The 15,664-nt window shown below is 52.5% G+C and overlaps 1 protein-coding gene across 2 annotated transcripts in view; it reads right to left on the bottom strand.

The window, feature by feature from the left end:
• The window catches only part of PHAF1 (phagosome assembly factor 1), a 52,634-nt gene extending 42,220 nt beyond the window's left edge, over nucleotides 1-10,414 (bottom strand). The window contains exons 1-3 of one of the 2 annotated variants that reach the window (XM_068150437.1): nucleotides 10,345-10,414; nucleotides 9,829-9,955; nucleotides 2,888-2,970 (exon numbers count right to left, since the gene is read on the bottom strand). In XM_068150437.1, the coding sequence (XP_068006538.1) occupies nucleotides 2,888-2,970; nucleotides 9,829-9,892 (147 nt within the window). In that variant the 5' untranslated portion in view covers nucleotides 9,893-9,955; nucleotides 10,345-10,414. Of the gene's footprint in view, nucleotides 1-2,887; nucleotides 2,971-9,828; nucleotides 9,956-10,266 lie in introns of both variants that reach the window. The other variant, XM_068150436.1, reaches the window with a different exon arrangement.
• Nucleotides 10,415-15,664: the final 5,250 nt, after the last annotated feature.

The raw sequence follows: 15,664 nt of genomic DNA, 5'->3' as shown, positions 1-15,664 counted from the left end.
GGGTGATGGTGCATTTAAATACACCAACAGAATTCTGATGGGAGGTACAAGTCAAAGTGCAAGGTCGTGCCATATGGGTTGGGGCAACACCAGGCACAAATCCAGGCTGGGTGCAGGGTGGGTTGAAAGGAGCTCTGAAGAAAGACTTGGGAGTGTTGGTTGATGGGAAGCTCCCCGTGAGCCAGCAGTGCCCTCACATAGGCCAGAAAGCAGCTGTGTGCTGGGCTGCAGCAAGAGGAGTGTGGCCAGCAGGGTCAGAGAGAGGATTCAGCCTCTTTACTCTGCTCGACTGAGAGCCCACCTCCAATCCTGCCTCCAGTTCTGGTGTCCCCAGCATAAGGAGGGCACAGAGTCCAGAGGAGGCCACAAAGATGATCAAAGGGCTGGAACACCTCTGCTATAAGGATAGGTTGAGGGAGCTGGGGTAGTTCAGCCTGAAGAAGAGTCCAGAGAAACCTTAGAGTTGCCTTCCAATAGCTGAAGGGATCCTACAGGAAGGCTGCAGAGGGACTTCACACGAGGGTATCTAGTGACAGGACATGGGGGAATGGTTTGAAGCTGAGGGAGAGCAGGGTTAGACTGGAGCTGAGGAAGAAATTCTTCAGTGCAAGGGTGGTGGGACTTTGGAATGGGTTGCCCAGGGAGGTTGTGGCTGCCTTCTCCCTGGGGAGTGTTCCAGGCCAGGTTGGATGAGGCTTTGAGCAGCTGAGCCTAGTTGAGAGGTGACCCTGCCCACGGCAGGAAGGTTGGAGTAGATGATCCCTGAGGTCCCTCCCAACCTGCACCACTGCACCTTTCTTTGATATGCTCTGCATTCTACTGGCTTCTGAGCAGAATTTTCACAAGTTCATCCCAAATGTGCAAGTACTTGGGGGGGGGGAACCCAACACCAAACATCTGAGGGAAGAGTTGATAATTAGCACAATAAACAGCTTCTGGCCTGTGCTGCTGTATTTTCTGATGGATAAAAGAAAGTTTCAGGTTTAGCTGATGTGACTGAATACACAAAACAGAACCTCAAGTATGAAGGATGATGCCAGGAAGCACCAGGAGAGTCCTTGCTGAAGGAAGCCACTCAGATGTGCAGTTATGCTGCTAATCTATATAAAGCTGCAGGGAAAACTTATCACTAAGCAACCTCAGTGACAAATCCAGAGGAAGAGGCTTAGGAAAACACAGAAAGGCAATTAAGCACCCACTTAAACTGCCAGTTTGGGCATCCCATTTATGTCAAGTTAAAAAGAGCCACAGGCAGAGCTAATTGTGCTTAACTGTCACATAAAATGTTGAGAGGAAATACTGCAGCCAGTTCCAGGATGGGAAGTTCAGCATTTTAAATGCCACAAATGTAACATTTGGTCATAGAATTGTCAGGGTTGGGAGGGACCTCAAGGCTCATCTAGTTCCAAGCCCCCTGCCATGGGCAAGGGCACCTCACACTACAGCAGGTTGCTCATAACAACATCCAGCCTGGCCTTCAAACCCTCCAGGGATGAGGCTTCCACCATCTCCCTGGGCAACCCAGAGGAAAGACATTGATAGCTGTGCAGGTTTAGAGTTTAGCTTGCTAAAAGTTGAGCATGGCAAAGTTGATTTGAAGCTTAAACTCTTTCAAGGATTGCAGCAGTGGCTCTCTGTGCCATGATGCTCTGCAGGAGGGTGAGGATACAGCCAGAGTCTGCTGCAGGCCCTGAATGGCACATGGGAAGTGGAATAACACAGAGAAAAATTATCAGCAGCACAACTGTCCCACACAGCTGAAAAAAAACTACTTCTGTTGGGCTATGTTAAACAGATTCTGACATTTATTTCAGCTTGGAGAGAAAAAAAAAACACTAAACCCTGTAGAGAGAACTAAAAATCCAGTGGACATGGTCCAGAGCAGCTTCCCAGCTTGCCCTAACCTGGCTTTCTAGCACTGGGCCACTAATCCTTCAGTGACTCTACCAACCTGAGAGAAACAGGAATCTGATCATTTTGGCTAACCAAACCCAGAAATAACTCTGGAACACACAGTGGTTAAGCAAAGCTGAAAAACCTCCAGAGCATCCAAACCCCAAGGAAGGTGCTCCCTGCCAGCCAGATGCTCCGAAGCGTTACGGACAAGGAGCAAGACTTTCAGCTGGCAATTCAGCCACTGTAAAACTCACAAAGCTACAGCATGTGAAACCAAAAAGGATAAATTTAATTATAGGAAATATGTAGCCAGCAGCACACAGCAGAGTTGAGCCTCTTCCTTAGCCAGGGCTCCCTGCAAACCCGTGAGGCCTCAGTCGGTATTCAGACACAAAGTGACGTTGAGCAGACTTTGCCTTCATCCTGATGCAAAGGTCTGCAGTGCACAGGCCATCAACATCATCTTCTGATCACAGAATCAATAAGGTTGGAAAAGACCTCAAGGATCATCAAGTCCAACCTGGCACCCAACACCTCATGATTAACTAAACCATGGCACCAAGTGCCACATCCAATCCCCTCTCTCATCACAGACGCTTGGAGAGTCACAGCCCTGCTTTGCCCACCTCCTCTTTCCTTCCACTTTGTCATAGAATCATCTTGGCCAGAAAAGCCCTCCAAGATCATCCACCCACCACCACCACAGCCATTAAACCACATCCCCAAGTGCCATGACCACTTTTCTTGAACACCTCCAGGCATGGGGACTCCACCACCTCCCCGGGCAGCCCGTTCCCAGTGCCTGATGGTTCTCGCAGCAAAGAAATTCTTCCTCATTTCCAACCTAACCTTCCCCTGGCACCATTTCAGGCCACTTTCTCTTGCTCCATCACCTGATACTAGGGAGAAGAGACCCACCTCACTCCAAGCACCTTCCATGGAGCTGTGGAGTGTTGCACTGCCTGTGGAGGAGCAGCCACGCTCCACTCACCTGCTCACTGTAGAGAACCTGGACGTTTTTGATGATGCGACAGTGCTTCTGAAGGATTGCTACAGCCTGAGCCAAGGGCATGCCTGTAGATCAAAACACAAAGACACTACTTCAGCTGGGAGACCAGCTTCCAGTGGTTTGCAACAGAAAGGTTAGAGATGAGGCAAGAGCTGTCATCAGCAGCAAACAGCAGGTTACAACAGGAAGGTATGCAATCGGCAAACAAGCTGACCTGACTCACGCTATCAGCACAGATGTGGGGTTACAGACAGAGAAGTCATTGTTTATCCACCAGCTGGTTAGGCACAGAGGAAAGAAAAGGCTCTCTAGCCACAGCCTTCAACTGCAAAGCTCAGGCAGAAAAAGCACAGCACTTTCTACAATCCAGACACAAAATCATCTGCTCTTTGGGGTTGCCTGTCTGCTAAGTGATGAAACAGCCTGAACCAAACACCACCAGATGTGGGGAGGGCACTGCTCTACACCACACCATCAGCAGGCTCCTGCAGCTCTTTGAGATTGAACACATCCAAGTGCCAGGTGCTACACATTGGCCACAACAACCCTATGCAGAGCTACAGGCTGGGGTCAGAGTGGCTGGAGAGCAGCCAGGCAGAGAGGGACCTGGGGGTGCTGGTTGATGGTAGGCTGAACATGAGCCTGCAGTGTGCCCAGGCAGCCAGGAGGGCCAATGGCATCCTGGCCTGCATCAAGAACAGTGTGGCCAGCAGGAGCAGGGAGGTCATTCTGCCCCTGTGCTCAGCACTGGTTAGGCCACACCTTGAGTCCTGTGTCCAGTTCTGGGCCTCTCAGTTTAGGAAGGAGGTTGAGTTGCTGGAACAAGTCCAGAGAAGGGCAACAAAGTTGGTGAGGGGTCTGGAGCACAGCCCTGTGAGGAGAGGCTGAGGGAGCTGGGGTTGCTTAGCCTGCAGAAGAGGAGGCTCAGGGGTGACCTCATTGCCCTCTACAACTACCTGAAGGGAGGTTGTAGCCAGGAAGGGGTTGGTCTCTTCTCCCAGGCAGCCAATAGCAGAACAAGAGGACACAGTTTCAGGCTGCGCCAGGGGAGGTTCAGGCTGGAGGTCAGGAGGAAGTTAAACAGAGAGAGTGATTGCCCACTGGAGTGAGCTGCCCAGGGAGGTGGTGGAGTCACCATCCCTGGAGGTGTTCAGGAGGAGACTTGACAGGGTGCTTGGTGCCATGGGTTAGTTGATTAGGTGGTGTTGGATGATAGGTTGGACACAATGATCTTGAAGGTCTCTTCCAGCCTGGTTTATTCTATTCTATTTTATACCACCCCTGTATCAAGCTTGATAAAGCACTGAGCAGTTCCATCAGATAGCTGTAAACAATGACACAGAGCAGTGATTCTTCTCAGACCCAAGAGGCCACATCAGCTGCTGATGCAGCCACATGTGTGTCAAGGAGGGAACTTTATCTGCTCAGTTTATAGACGGGATAAAGGTGCTAAACAATTTGGTTCAACTCAAGGAGTACATTTAACCTCCTAACAACTCCAACAGCTCTTGTCTTTGGCTGAGCTTCCCCCCACCCCCACCCTGCAGCATCTCTCTTATCTTGACAGCTATACATTTTTGGAAGTGGAACAGAACAACTGATTCAGCAGAAAGAATGGCACCACACCATCCCACCCTTTGTCACACTTCAAGCCTTTGTTGCCTTTCCAAAGGAGAGGGGAGCCTGCTCTTGGATTCCTAGCAGGCCTTTTCATAAAGAGAGGTTAGGAGCTCATAACTGAGAAGTTTCATTTCCTTCCTAATAGCTGCAAGTCAATTTAGATCTGACATTCTGTTTGCACTCCTTGCTCTGTGCCTCTCCATCTCTAGTTTTCAAATATTAAGCAAGCTGCCTTTGGGAAAATTGACCATGGGACTTGAAGTGTATTTAGGGAATCACAGAATGGTCTGGGTTGGAAGGGACCTCCAAAGGTCATCTAGTCCAACCCCTCCTGCAGTCAGCAGGGGCATCCCCAGTTAGATCAGGTTGCCCAGGGCCTCATTGAGCCTCACCTTGAATATCTCCAGGGATGGGGCCACAACCACCTCCCTGGGCAACCTGTTCCAGAGTTCCACCACCCTCATGATGCAGAACTTGTTCCTAACATCCAGTCTAAATGTGCTCTGCTCTAGTTTGAAGCCATTGCCTCTCATTCTATCACTGCAGACCTTTGCAAACAGTCTCTCTGCAGCCTTTTTGCACCCCCCTTCAGGTGCTGGAAGGCTGCTCTTTGATCTCCCTGGAGCCATCTCTTCTCCAGGGTGAACACCCCCAGCCTGCCCTTGTAGCAGAGGTGCTCCAACCCCCTGATCATTTTCATGGCCCTCTTCTGGGCCCACTACATCAGGTCCATGTCCTTCCCATACAGAAGGCTCCAGACCTGGATGCAGTAGCCCAGCTGAGGTCAGGAATGGTTCAGGCACTCACATTTTTAGTTACTAGCTGCACCTCCCAGAATATACACCATGTTGCAAAGCACCTTTTAGATATTAGCTACTAGACCAAGGTGAGAAAACTCCCTCCCTGCCTCCTCCTCTCCATAGAAACATAGAGTGTGACACCTACCCCCACATCACCCTAGGCACTGCTTGAATGTAACCCCAACATAACACTGGAAGGGAAAAAGAGATCATTTTCACTGTCACACTAAACTACATGCCTGTTGTGCTCATACTCTGCAGATTTCCTGCAATGAGGAAATCAAGCTTGGGCCAAAACAGAGAAAAGGGTTTCTAGGTCAGAACCACATTGAAGCCATTTATAAACACCACATACAACTGCTGCTGGGAAAGTGCTCTTCATGTCAGCCTGCTCAAACCAGGAGAGTCAGAAACCCTTGGGGTTTGTTTTATTTTCCAGACTGAAATGCTGCAGCAGGAGATGATACAAGAATTCTTTTAACCAGGGTAATGCATTCAACATGCAGAGCCAGGCAATAAAGCAGCCCTGCTTCCTATCACCTAGGAAATGGCAGTTGCCTTGCAGCCCAAGTGCTGGGCTGTGCAAAGACAGTTCTTTTGCAGCAGGTATTTTCAGGATGGAACAGGCACACCAATAATAGCAAGAGGCCAAGATCAAAGATGCTGCTGGGAGAGTTTTCACATTTCTTAACCTAGGACATAAGTTGAGTTAAAGAAAAAGGCAAAGATGCTTTAAAAGTACAAAGGCACTAATTTTAGGAGACCTGCAGAAATGAGACCACGGACTCTTCAACCAAAGAAGCAGCAAAGGCTGAAGCACAGCCAGCTGACAGCATCTATACCCCAAGGGGAAGCATCAGGAGCAGGTAAGGTTTCAGTGACAAAGCCTGTGGTTAAAGGAACTGTGCACAAACACCAAGCTCAGTTTGTAGCCCGATGTAAACTGATGCAATCTGGGCTTGCTAAGTGTGCAAACAGCTGGCTCATGTGACTCCCTTACTCAGAGCTTTCCCAAGCTGCAAGCAAGTGGACATGGACTGATTTTGTTCAGTTTCCAGCCACTCAGAAAGCAGCAGATTTTGCCACACAGTTGCTTAGCAAAGCCAAGATGAGCAACTCAAGTTCTGCAAGAGCAGCGCCACAGCATCTCAAACGTGTGGAGGAGACAGTATCCTCCCTCTGCCTCCATCAGCAGACAGCCAAAGGAGGACTAAAGGAACTGGGTTATTTTCCCCACCCTTCTCACACACACACACAACACCCCCTTTTCCTCAACATTCATCAGCCTTTGCAGTCAAAGAGGAAAACAAAGAATTCTTTTTTCCCCCTGCTCAGCAGTCAGGGGGGGAAGGGGGAAGCCAACACAATTTCCAGCACATCACTCACTCAACCAAACTGAGCCACAGCAAGCAACACCCACAAAGATCAGTGCTAGGCCTTGGCTGTCACAAACACCTCCCTTCTCTAAATGCTGGAGTGGTGCAAGTGGCTGAAGACTCCTCTCACATACACTGGTCATAAACAACATGGCTTGGAGAATTAGAATAAGAATAGACCAGGTTGGAAGAGACCTTTGAGATCATCAAGTCCAACCTAGCACCCAACACCATCCAATCAACTAAACCATGGCACCAAGCACCCCAGCCAGTCTCTTCCTAAACACCTCCAGGGATGGGGACTCCACCACCTCCCTGGGCAGCACATCCCAATGGCCAATCTCTCTGGGAAGAACTTCTTCCTAACATCCAGCCTAAACTTCCCCTGGCACAGCTTGAGACTGTGTCCTCTTGTTCTGGTGCTGGGTGCCTGGGAGAAGAGACTAACCCCCACCTGGCTACAACCTCCCTGCAGGGAGTTGCAGACAGCAAGAAGGTCTCCCCTGAGCCTCCTGTTCTCCAGGCTAAGCAACCCCAGCTCCCTCAGCCTCTCCTCACAGGGCTGTGCTCCAGACCCCTCCCCAGCTTTGTTGCCCTTCTCTGGACACTTTCCAGCATCTCAACATCTTTCCTAAACTGAGTGGCCCAGAACTGGACACAGGACTCAAGGTGTGGCCTAACCAGTGCTGAGTACAGGGCACAATGACCTCCCTTCTCCTGCTGGCCACACTGTTCCTGATCCAGGCCAGGATGCCATTGGTCCCCTCCCCAGCTTTGTTGCCCTTCTCTGGACACATTCAAGAGTCTCAATGTCCTTCTTAAACTGAGGGGCCCAGAACTGGACACAGTTACTCTATGCTAAGACTGTGTCTTGAGGGGCACAGGGGTAGAGAAATGAATAAACATTCATTGACTTTATCGACAAGAGAATAAAGGAAGCACACAAGAAAATCCAAGAGGAGATGAATTGTGACCAATTGTCTAAGGGGAAGTGAAATTTAGTAGGAAAAGAAAGTCTAAAAGGCAAGGGAAATTAAAGTGTGCCTTAGAAATGATACATCTCAAAGGCTAATAACACAGCTATAGGCACTGAAGAGTAAGTGTTTAATTGTTCCCTTTTGAAACAGCAGGAATGTACCCCAAGAGGGGCAGTGACACAGGTACATAATTGAAGACAAAACTCAGCCCTGGTTAAATGTTTTTGTGCTCTGGTCACACAGTGAGTCAAGGCTGGAGCCAGAAACAGAATCCAAAAACTCATGTAAAAAGTTTTCCTGGCATTTCCCCTCAGTCATCTCCACTGTGGGCACAATACTGGAAGCCAGAGTCAGCAGCAGTTCAGGAATACTGCCATTAGCCCTGCTCAGAGCAGAGCTAAACAAACCCTGCTGGTGCTGGCAGCCAGGATCCCATTTACAGCAGCACTCCCAACCTCGCCACCAGCAACGCAGCCAAGCCCAGCTCCAGCAGCAGGGACCAGGTTCATCCAACATCAGGAGCACAGGACAAAGTGAAGGATCTTAATACCTCATCAGCCTCCTGCTCTGGAGCAGCAGGTCATGCTAATTATACATTAGACATCACGTGGTGGCTATGTTTACTCCAAGCATTACAGCCCCGTGCCCTCCCTCTTGCATCTCTCCCTCTGTGTGTACACAGAGAGACACAGATCACAGCTTGAACCAGGAGACTGCACTCATGGGCTCCTTGGGGTGGTGGGGGGCTCTTAGGAAAATCAAAATCATCTTCTCATTGGGTTATTTTTTTTTTTCTTGCTGAGGAGAACAGAGGGAAGGTTGTGCAGACTGGCAGGGTGAATAATTCCAGCTTGCTTCTCATGTTAGGTAACAGAGGCACTAAAGGCTAGCAGAAGGTCACACAGAGCTGAGAGTGCAGTCACACGTTAGCAGTACAAGGAGATCACCAAGATTTCAAAGGGTGGGACCCAGGGGGCTATAATTAGCCTCCAAAAGCCACCCTAACACTCCCAGTAACCAGCCAGTTGCACTTGACTCTGAAGCCACAGCAGCACGAACAGCCCTTTGTGTCTGAAAGGGTTCACACAAACAACTCCAGGTCACAGCACCACTCCTCTGGTGTCATCCAAGTTCATGGCAGTTGTGTCACACTGTTCTTTAAAGAACAGCCTGTCCCTCTGCTGCCAGCAGCAGAAGTGTAACTCAAGTGCTGGCAGATACAGAGGGCTGCCCTGCAGAGCTCTGTTGACATTAGCCAAACTGCTACTACCATTAACTGTGCTTCAGACAAAGCAACAGCAGCCACAGAAAACTCTTGAAAGAAAGAGAGCCCAGAGTGGAGATCTCAAACAATCACTCAGAAAATGCCACAGCTACAGAGCTCCTCAGAGGTGTGAGGACCACCAATACCTGCCTGCAAACCCCACACCCTCCCAGTTTCAGCTGCACACTGAAGCGACCTGAGCTGAGCACCAGCTGAATTTCCACCACCTGAAGGAAAAGTTCTCTCTTAGGGCAGTAAATAAGGCAATGGCTGGTAGGGAAGGGACCCTTGAGAGATGAAAAGACAAGTCATTAAGGGTAGAAATGCTCCTTATCTAACCCTGAGAAAACCTCCCCAGAGTTTACTTTCTCCACTATAATGTCACAACCTGGCAACCACACAAAGGAGCTGTGAAACTCGACTCGTATTTATGAAGGCTTTGTACAAAAAAACCCCCGACCCAAGGGAGTATTTATGCCAAGTACCAGTCAGAGCTGTTGGTATCAGCTGACACACGTCCAGGTGACAACCAGCACATCCACAGAGGGGACCTACAGCAATTCCCAGTCTGGGGTGGCAGAGCCGAACAACACAAGGTGAAGGAGGCGAAGAAAACAACCGAGCTGATAAACAAAGCACAGCTCAGCGTGCAGAAGCTCAAGACGAGACTATACACTACCAAAGGGAATCCTTGAAGCCCCTACATTAGCATTTTAAGGCACAGAGAAGGGCGAGCTTTGGCTCTCTCATCCCTTTCACTCCTGCAACCCCCTGAAAGCCCTGGGAGGAACTTTAGGAACGACGGACAGCAATCCCCCCCCACGCCCCGCGAGTCCCGCAGAGAGAGCCGGGCAAGCTCCGGAGGGGCATTCACACAGGCACTTACCCAAGGTGAACTCCCATTGCTCGTTCCCCAGAGAGCGCTCGGGCACCACCTCCAGATCTAGCATTGGCTCAGGTAGCGCGGAGGCCGCGGGCTGGCACGGCAGGTCACCGGGGGCTCCGCCGGACCTCTGAGGGAAGCAGCAGGGAAGCCTCGCAAGCCTGCACGCCGCCACGCCGCCGCCCCCCGGGGGACCCCGCCACCCCCAACCCACCCAGGGAACAGCGCTGAGTCACAGCGGAACCCCCCCAGCCCGCGTCGAGCCGAGGTCGCCGGGCACCGCCGTCACAACAACCAGCCCCCCGCGCTCGCTCTCTCTCCGCCTCACGGCCCCGCTGCCTCCGCCCGCCCTGCCCGGGCCGGGCGCTGAGCGCGGGCAGCCGCTGCCCCTCCCTGCGCGGGGAGAAGGAGCGGGCGCGCCGCCGCTCATCCCGAACGTACCGACGGCAGGTCCCGGCCGGCGGCAGAGGGGAGCGGGGGGGCTGCACCCCCTCCCCCCGCGCTGCGGGCGCGACTCACCTCACTTGCGGCTGCTGAAAAAGTGCTTTGCAGCTGCCGTCAGGCGAGCCCGCGCGGGGCGGGGCGGGGCGGGCCCGCCAGGCTGCGCACCGCCCCCCGCCCGTGGCTCAGGGGACAGGGGCTCGGCTTGGCGAGGGAGAAACGCCGAGTTCGAGTCCCACCCCCGCAGGCTGCGGGCTGCCTTGCGGGTGGTGAGCGCAGCCGCTCTTGTCGACGCTTTCTGTCCTTGTCGCCAAGAGAGTGTCAGACCCGCAAGGTAAAGCCTAATTACACGGTGTCACAGCCGTGACGGTCGGCTCAGGATGGATTAAGAAAGAAAAAACAACCCACCCCAAACCGACCCAGCTGCATCCAGTTTGTCCGGTTGAAAGGACGGGGTAGGGGAAACAGCTAAGGAGAAGTTAGTCAGTGGCACGAGAAGAGCTCCCAGAACAAGCTCAGGGGTGACTCAGCGAGGAAGAAAGTCCTCATGAGGTCATTTGCTGTGCATTGTTCTTTGAGGAAAACAACGTTGAACTGGAACCTAGGAAGTTCCCTGGGAACATGGGGAGGAACTTCTTTATTTTGAGGGTGCTGGAGCACTGGAACAGGCTGCCCAGAGAGGTGGTGGGGTCTCCATCTCTGGAGACGTTCAAAGCCCAGCTGGATGTGCTCCCATGTGATCTGCTTTAGATGAACCTGCTCTGGCAGGGAGGGTCAACTCAATGATCTCCAGAGGTCCTTTCCAACCCCAACCATTCTGTGATTCTGTGAACCCAAAGAAGTCCACTTTTCCTCTGGGATGGTGGCAACCAGACATGAATCTGCATTGCTCAGACCTGGGAAACCCCAGAAGATCCCAGGTGTAAGTAGCTGGCATCCACACATGAGGATAACAGAGCTACCCTGAGGTGCTGAGATGCTGCCACCGCCTTGGCCACCCCACATCAGACCATCACCCACTCCTACAGTGGAAACTTGATCCAAGATGAATGGTACCAGGTCAAGCATTGCCCAACATGAGCAGAGAATTAAAAATAAATGAGAAAGACCAAGGGCAAAAGCTCCTGTGTGAAGAGATGCATCTGTTGGGCATGGGCTGCACAACTATCATAGAATCAACAAGGGTGGAAAAGACCTCAAAGATCATCAAGTCCAACCTGGCACCCAACACCTCATGCCTACTAGACCATGGCACCAAATGCCACATCCAGTCCCCTCTTGAACACCTCCAGGGATGGTGACTCCACCACCTCCCTGGGCAGCACATCCCAATGGCCTACAACTCTCTCTGGGAAGAACTTTCTCCTCACCTCCAGCATAAACCTCCCCTGGCACAGCTTGAGACTGTGTCCTCTTGTTCTGGTGCTGGGTGCCTAGGAGACGAGACCAACCCCCACCTGGCTACAACCTCCCTACAGGTAGTTGTAGAGAGCAATAAGGTCCCCTCTGAGCCTCCTCTTCTCCAGGCTAAACAATCCCAGCTCCCTGGAAAGTCAGAAGGGTCCAGAAGCTTTGGAAGGAGCTGAAATTTCTTCTGCTGGCACGTCAAGGCTCCAGGAATGGCAGAGAATGGAGAGAGATGCATCTTGTGGGCATGTTTATTTGAGGGTGGTAGCAGAAGAGCCTCTCCTTGGACAACATCCATCTGCTGTCCCCTCGGTGGTGTGACGCTCGCTCCTGGTTTGATTCCATCATCCTTGTGCTGCCCACATGCCCCCATCTTGTGTGCACATCATGTCCCAGTGGAGCTCTGCAGCTCCACTGCATAGAGTATCAATCATGCAGAATATCCATCATGGACAGGAAAAAAACACAGTGAAGAAAGCCTTTCATGCAGCTAACCACAGAAGTTTGGAGGCCTCCTATTAAAAACCAAGAGAAACCCAGGATTCCTGCTGGGTTTTCCACTGCTTCTCCTTCCCACTGGAAACCTCACTCTCCCCTCAGATGCTCCACGTGCTCCTTGTGTCACCAGCAAACACAGAATCTTCACAAAGCCCAGAGGAAGCCTGGAGGCCCCTGGTCTCTGGTGGAAAGGAGCTTTTCCCTCCCACCCAAGCTGCTGGCGAGCTGCCCTCTAAACCCTGGCATGTGCAGGGTGTGGATGCGCTGCTTCTACCCCAGCCCCAAAGACACGCTGTCCATGGAGCTTCAGGCAAGCCTTTTGACTGCCAGAATACACAGAGATCCCCACAGGAGCAGCCCCAGCTCCTTCTCCACGGGCAGAGCATCCCTGGCAGGGCGACTGGAAGCATCCAGACAGAAGTCCCAGTCACGCTGCAGGGCAGGACCTCTGCCAGGCTCTGCTCTGAACACCTCCTTTCTCACATCTCTCAGGTCACAGAGCTGTGCAAGTGGGGGAGATTTTAATGTGCACTGCACAGAGCAAGCCCCAGGGACATCAGCTTTCCCTTGAAGTCAGCTGCAGCGTTGCTCTGCTCATTATTCATGCCTTGCTTGCTGGGGGTTTCTTTTTTTAAAGCATGGTGACATCTTAATATGCTGAAAAGCTCAGAGGTGCTGCCAATTTCCCCCTTTCCTTCCAGCCCTCTGACATCTCTTTATTGGCTTAACAAATGGAATTAACCTTTCTTCTCCCAGGATCACAGGCTGATCCTTCAGCAGGAGCTCTTCCACCCACCACATAAATATCTCCCTACAGATGGTGACATGCATCAGGAATGGACTCGAGAGAAGAAACACCCTGGCAGGAGCCTTGTGTGCCTCACTTATTTAATAAAGCATCCCCCCCAGCACCCTCCTTTAAGTGGCATGCACCCCTCAGGTGGGGTGATGGGTCCAGTCTTGTTCAACACCTTCATCAATGACCTGGGGGAAGGGACAGAGTGGCCCCCTCAGCACATTTGCTGCTGGCACAGAACTGGGAGGGCTGGCTGACACCCTGCCAGGCTGTGCTGCCAGTCAGCCTGACCTGCACAGGATGGAGAGCTGGACAGAGAGGAACCTCAGGAAGTTCAACAGAAGTAAGGGCCTGCAGCTGGGGAGGAATAACCTCCTGCACCAGGACAGGTGAGGGGGGACCTGCTGGGAAGCAGCTCTACAAAGAAGGACCTGGGAGTGCTGGTGGACAAGAAGTTGCCCATGAGCCAGAAATGTGCCCTCATGGCTAAGAAGGTCAATGGTCTCCTGGGGTGCACTAAGAAGACTGTGGCCAGCAGGTCAAGGGAGGTTCTCCTTCCACTTTGCTCTGCCCTAGTGAGGACACTCCCAGAGTCCTGGGTCCAGTTCTGGGCTCCCCAGTTCAAGAGAGACAGGGAACTGCTGGAGAGACTCCAGTGGAAGTTGCTGAGGGGCCTGGAGCAGCTCTGTGAGGAGGAAAGGCTGAGAGCCCTGGGGCTGTTGAGCCTGGAGAAGAGCAGCCCCAGAGGGGAGCTGAGCAATGCTCAGCAAGAGCTAAAAGCTGGGGGGCAAGAGGCTGGGACCAGACTCTTGTCAGAGGTGTTCAATGAAAGAGCAAGGGACAAGAGGCACAAACTGGAACCCAGGAAGTTCCATCTGAATAAGAGGAGAATCTTCTTTGTTGTGAGGATGCTGGAGGCCTGGAGCAGGCTGCCCAGAGAGGTTGTGGAGTCTCCTTCTCTGGAGAGATTCCAGCCCCCCAGGCCATTGTGCTCCTGGGCAAGCTGCTGTGGGTGCCCTGCTTTAGCCAGGGGGATTGGACCATATGATCCCCAGGGGTCCCTTCCAGCTCCCACCATGCTGGGATTCTGTGAGTGGAGGTGCTGGATGGAAAGTGGGTGGATGGGCTTTGCAGGAGCTCTTCCTGAGCTCATTGCAGCATTGACTGATGCCCTTTGAACCTCAGTGCTGCAGCCTGGGGAACGCAACAGGCTGGGCTCTCATTAAGGAAAAATTCAGCCTCCTTTGAGAATGAATACAGGGAGGATGAGCTGAATTCCCCATGTAGGTTTGGAAACTAGAAAGCAAGGAAAAAGAAGGCCGAAGAGAGCTGGGAGAGGAAAAATATAAATCCATAGCTGCTTGACTTATGGATGCACTGCAACCCTGCTATAGGTTTCCACACATCACCCCAGAGCCCAGGCTGAGGTGGAGGAGGGCTCAGTCCCACCCCAGCCACCAGCACCTCCCAGCCCTGCTGCCCTGGGGCTTTGTTTTTCAAAGTCATCACTGGTGCATGGACAAGGGGCTGTCCCCCAGGGCTGATGCTCTGCCAGCCCCTTCGGTGCCTCCTGCATCCCTGCACAGTACCTCCCTGGGCAGCACATCCCAATGATGGATGACTCTCTCTGTGAAGAACTTTCTCCTCACCTCCAGCCTAAACCTCCCCTGGTGCAGCTTGAGACTGTGTCCTCTTGTTCTGGTGCTGGTTGCCTGGGAGAAGAGCCCAACCCCCACCTGGCTACAACCTCCCTTCAGGTAGTTGTAGAGGGCAATGAGGTCTCCCCTGAGCCTCCTCTTCTGCAGGCTAAACAACCCCAGCTCCCTCAGCCTCTCCTCACAGGGCTGTGCTCAAGGCCTCTCCCCAGTCTTGTTGCCCTTCTCTGGACACCTTCAAGTCTCTCAATGTCCTTCTTAAACTGTGGGGCCCAGAACTGGACACAGGACTCAGGGTGTGGCCTAACCAGTGCAGAGTCCAGGGGCACTATGACCTCCCTGCTCCTGCTGGCCACGCTATTCCTAATGCAGGCCAGGATGCCATTGGCCTTCTTGGCCACCTGGGCACACTGCTGGCTCATGTTTAGGAGGCTGTCAATCAGCACCCCCAGGTCCCTCTCATTTTGGCAGCTCTCAGCCACTCTGACCCCTGCCTGTAGCACTGCATGGGGTTGCTGTGGCCAAAGTGCAGCACCTGGCACTTGGACTTGTTGAATGCCATCCCATTGGACTCTGCCCATCTGTCCAGTCGGTCGAGGTCCCTCTGCAGAGCCCTTCCACCCTCTAACTGACCAACATCTGCTCCTAACTTGGTGTCATCTGCAAATTTGCTGATGACTGACTCAATCCCCTCCTCCAGATCATCAATGAAGATATTAAAGAGGATGTGGCTCAGCACTGCTCCCTGGGGCACACCACTGGTGCCTGGCTGCCAGCTGCATGTGGCACCATTCACCACCACTCTCTGGGCTCAGCCTCCAGCCAGTTCCTAACCCGGCTCAGAGTGCTGCTGTCCAAGCCAGGGGCTGACAGCTTGGCCAGGAGTTTGCTGTGGGGGACGGTGTCAAAGGCCTTGCTGAGGTCCAGGCTGACTACATCCACAGCCTGCCCCACAGCCACCAGGCAGTCACCTGATCATAGAAGGAGATCAGGTTGGAGAGGCAGGACCTGCCCCTCCTAAACCCATGTTGGCTGGACCTGA

Source organism: Melanerpes formicivorus, unplaced genomic scaffold (assembly GCF_026170545.1).
Source record: "Melanerpes formicivorus ecotype bairdi unplaced genomic scaffold, bMelFor1.0.p_v2 SCAF_20, whole genome shotgun sequence".
Lineage (NCBI taxonomy): Eukaryota > Metazoa > Chordata > Aves > Piciformes > Picidae > Melanerpes > Melanerpes formicivorus.
This window is presented reverse-complemented; position numbering and strand designations above follow the sequence as displayed.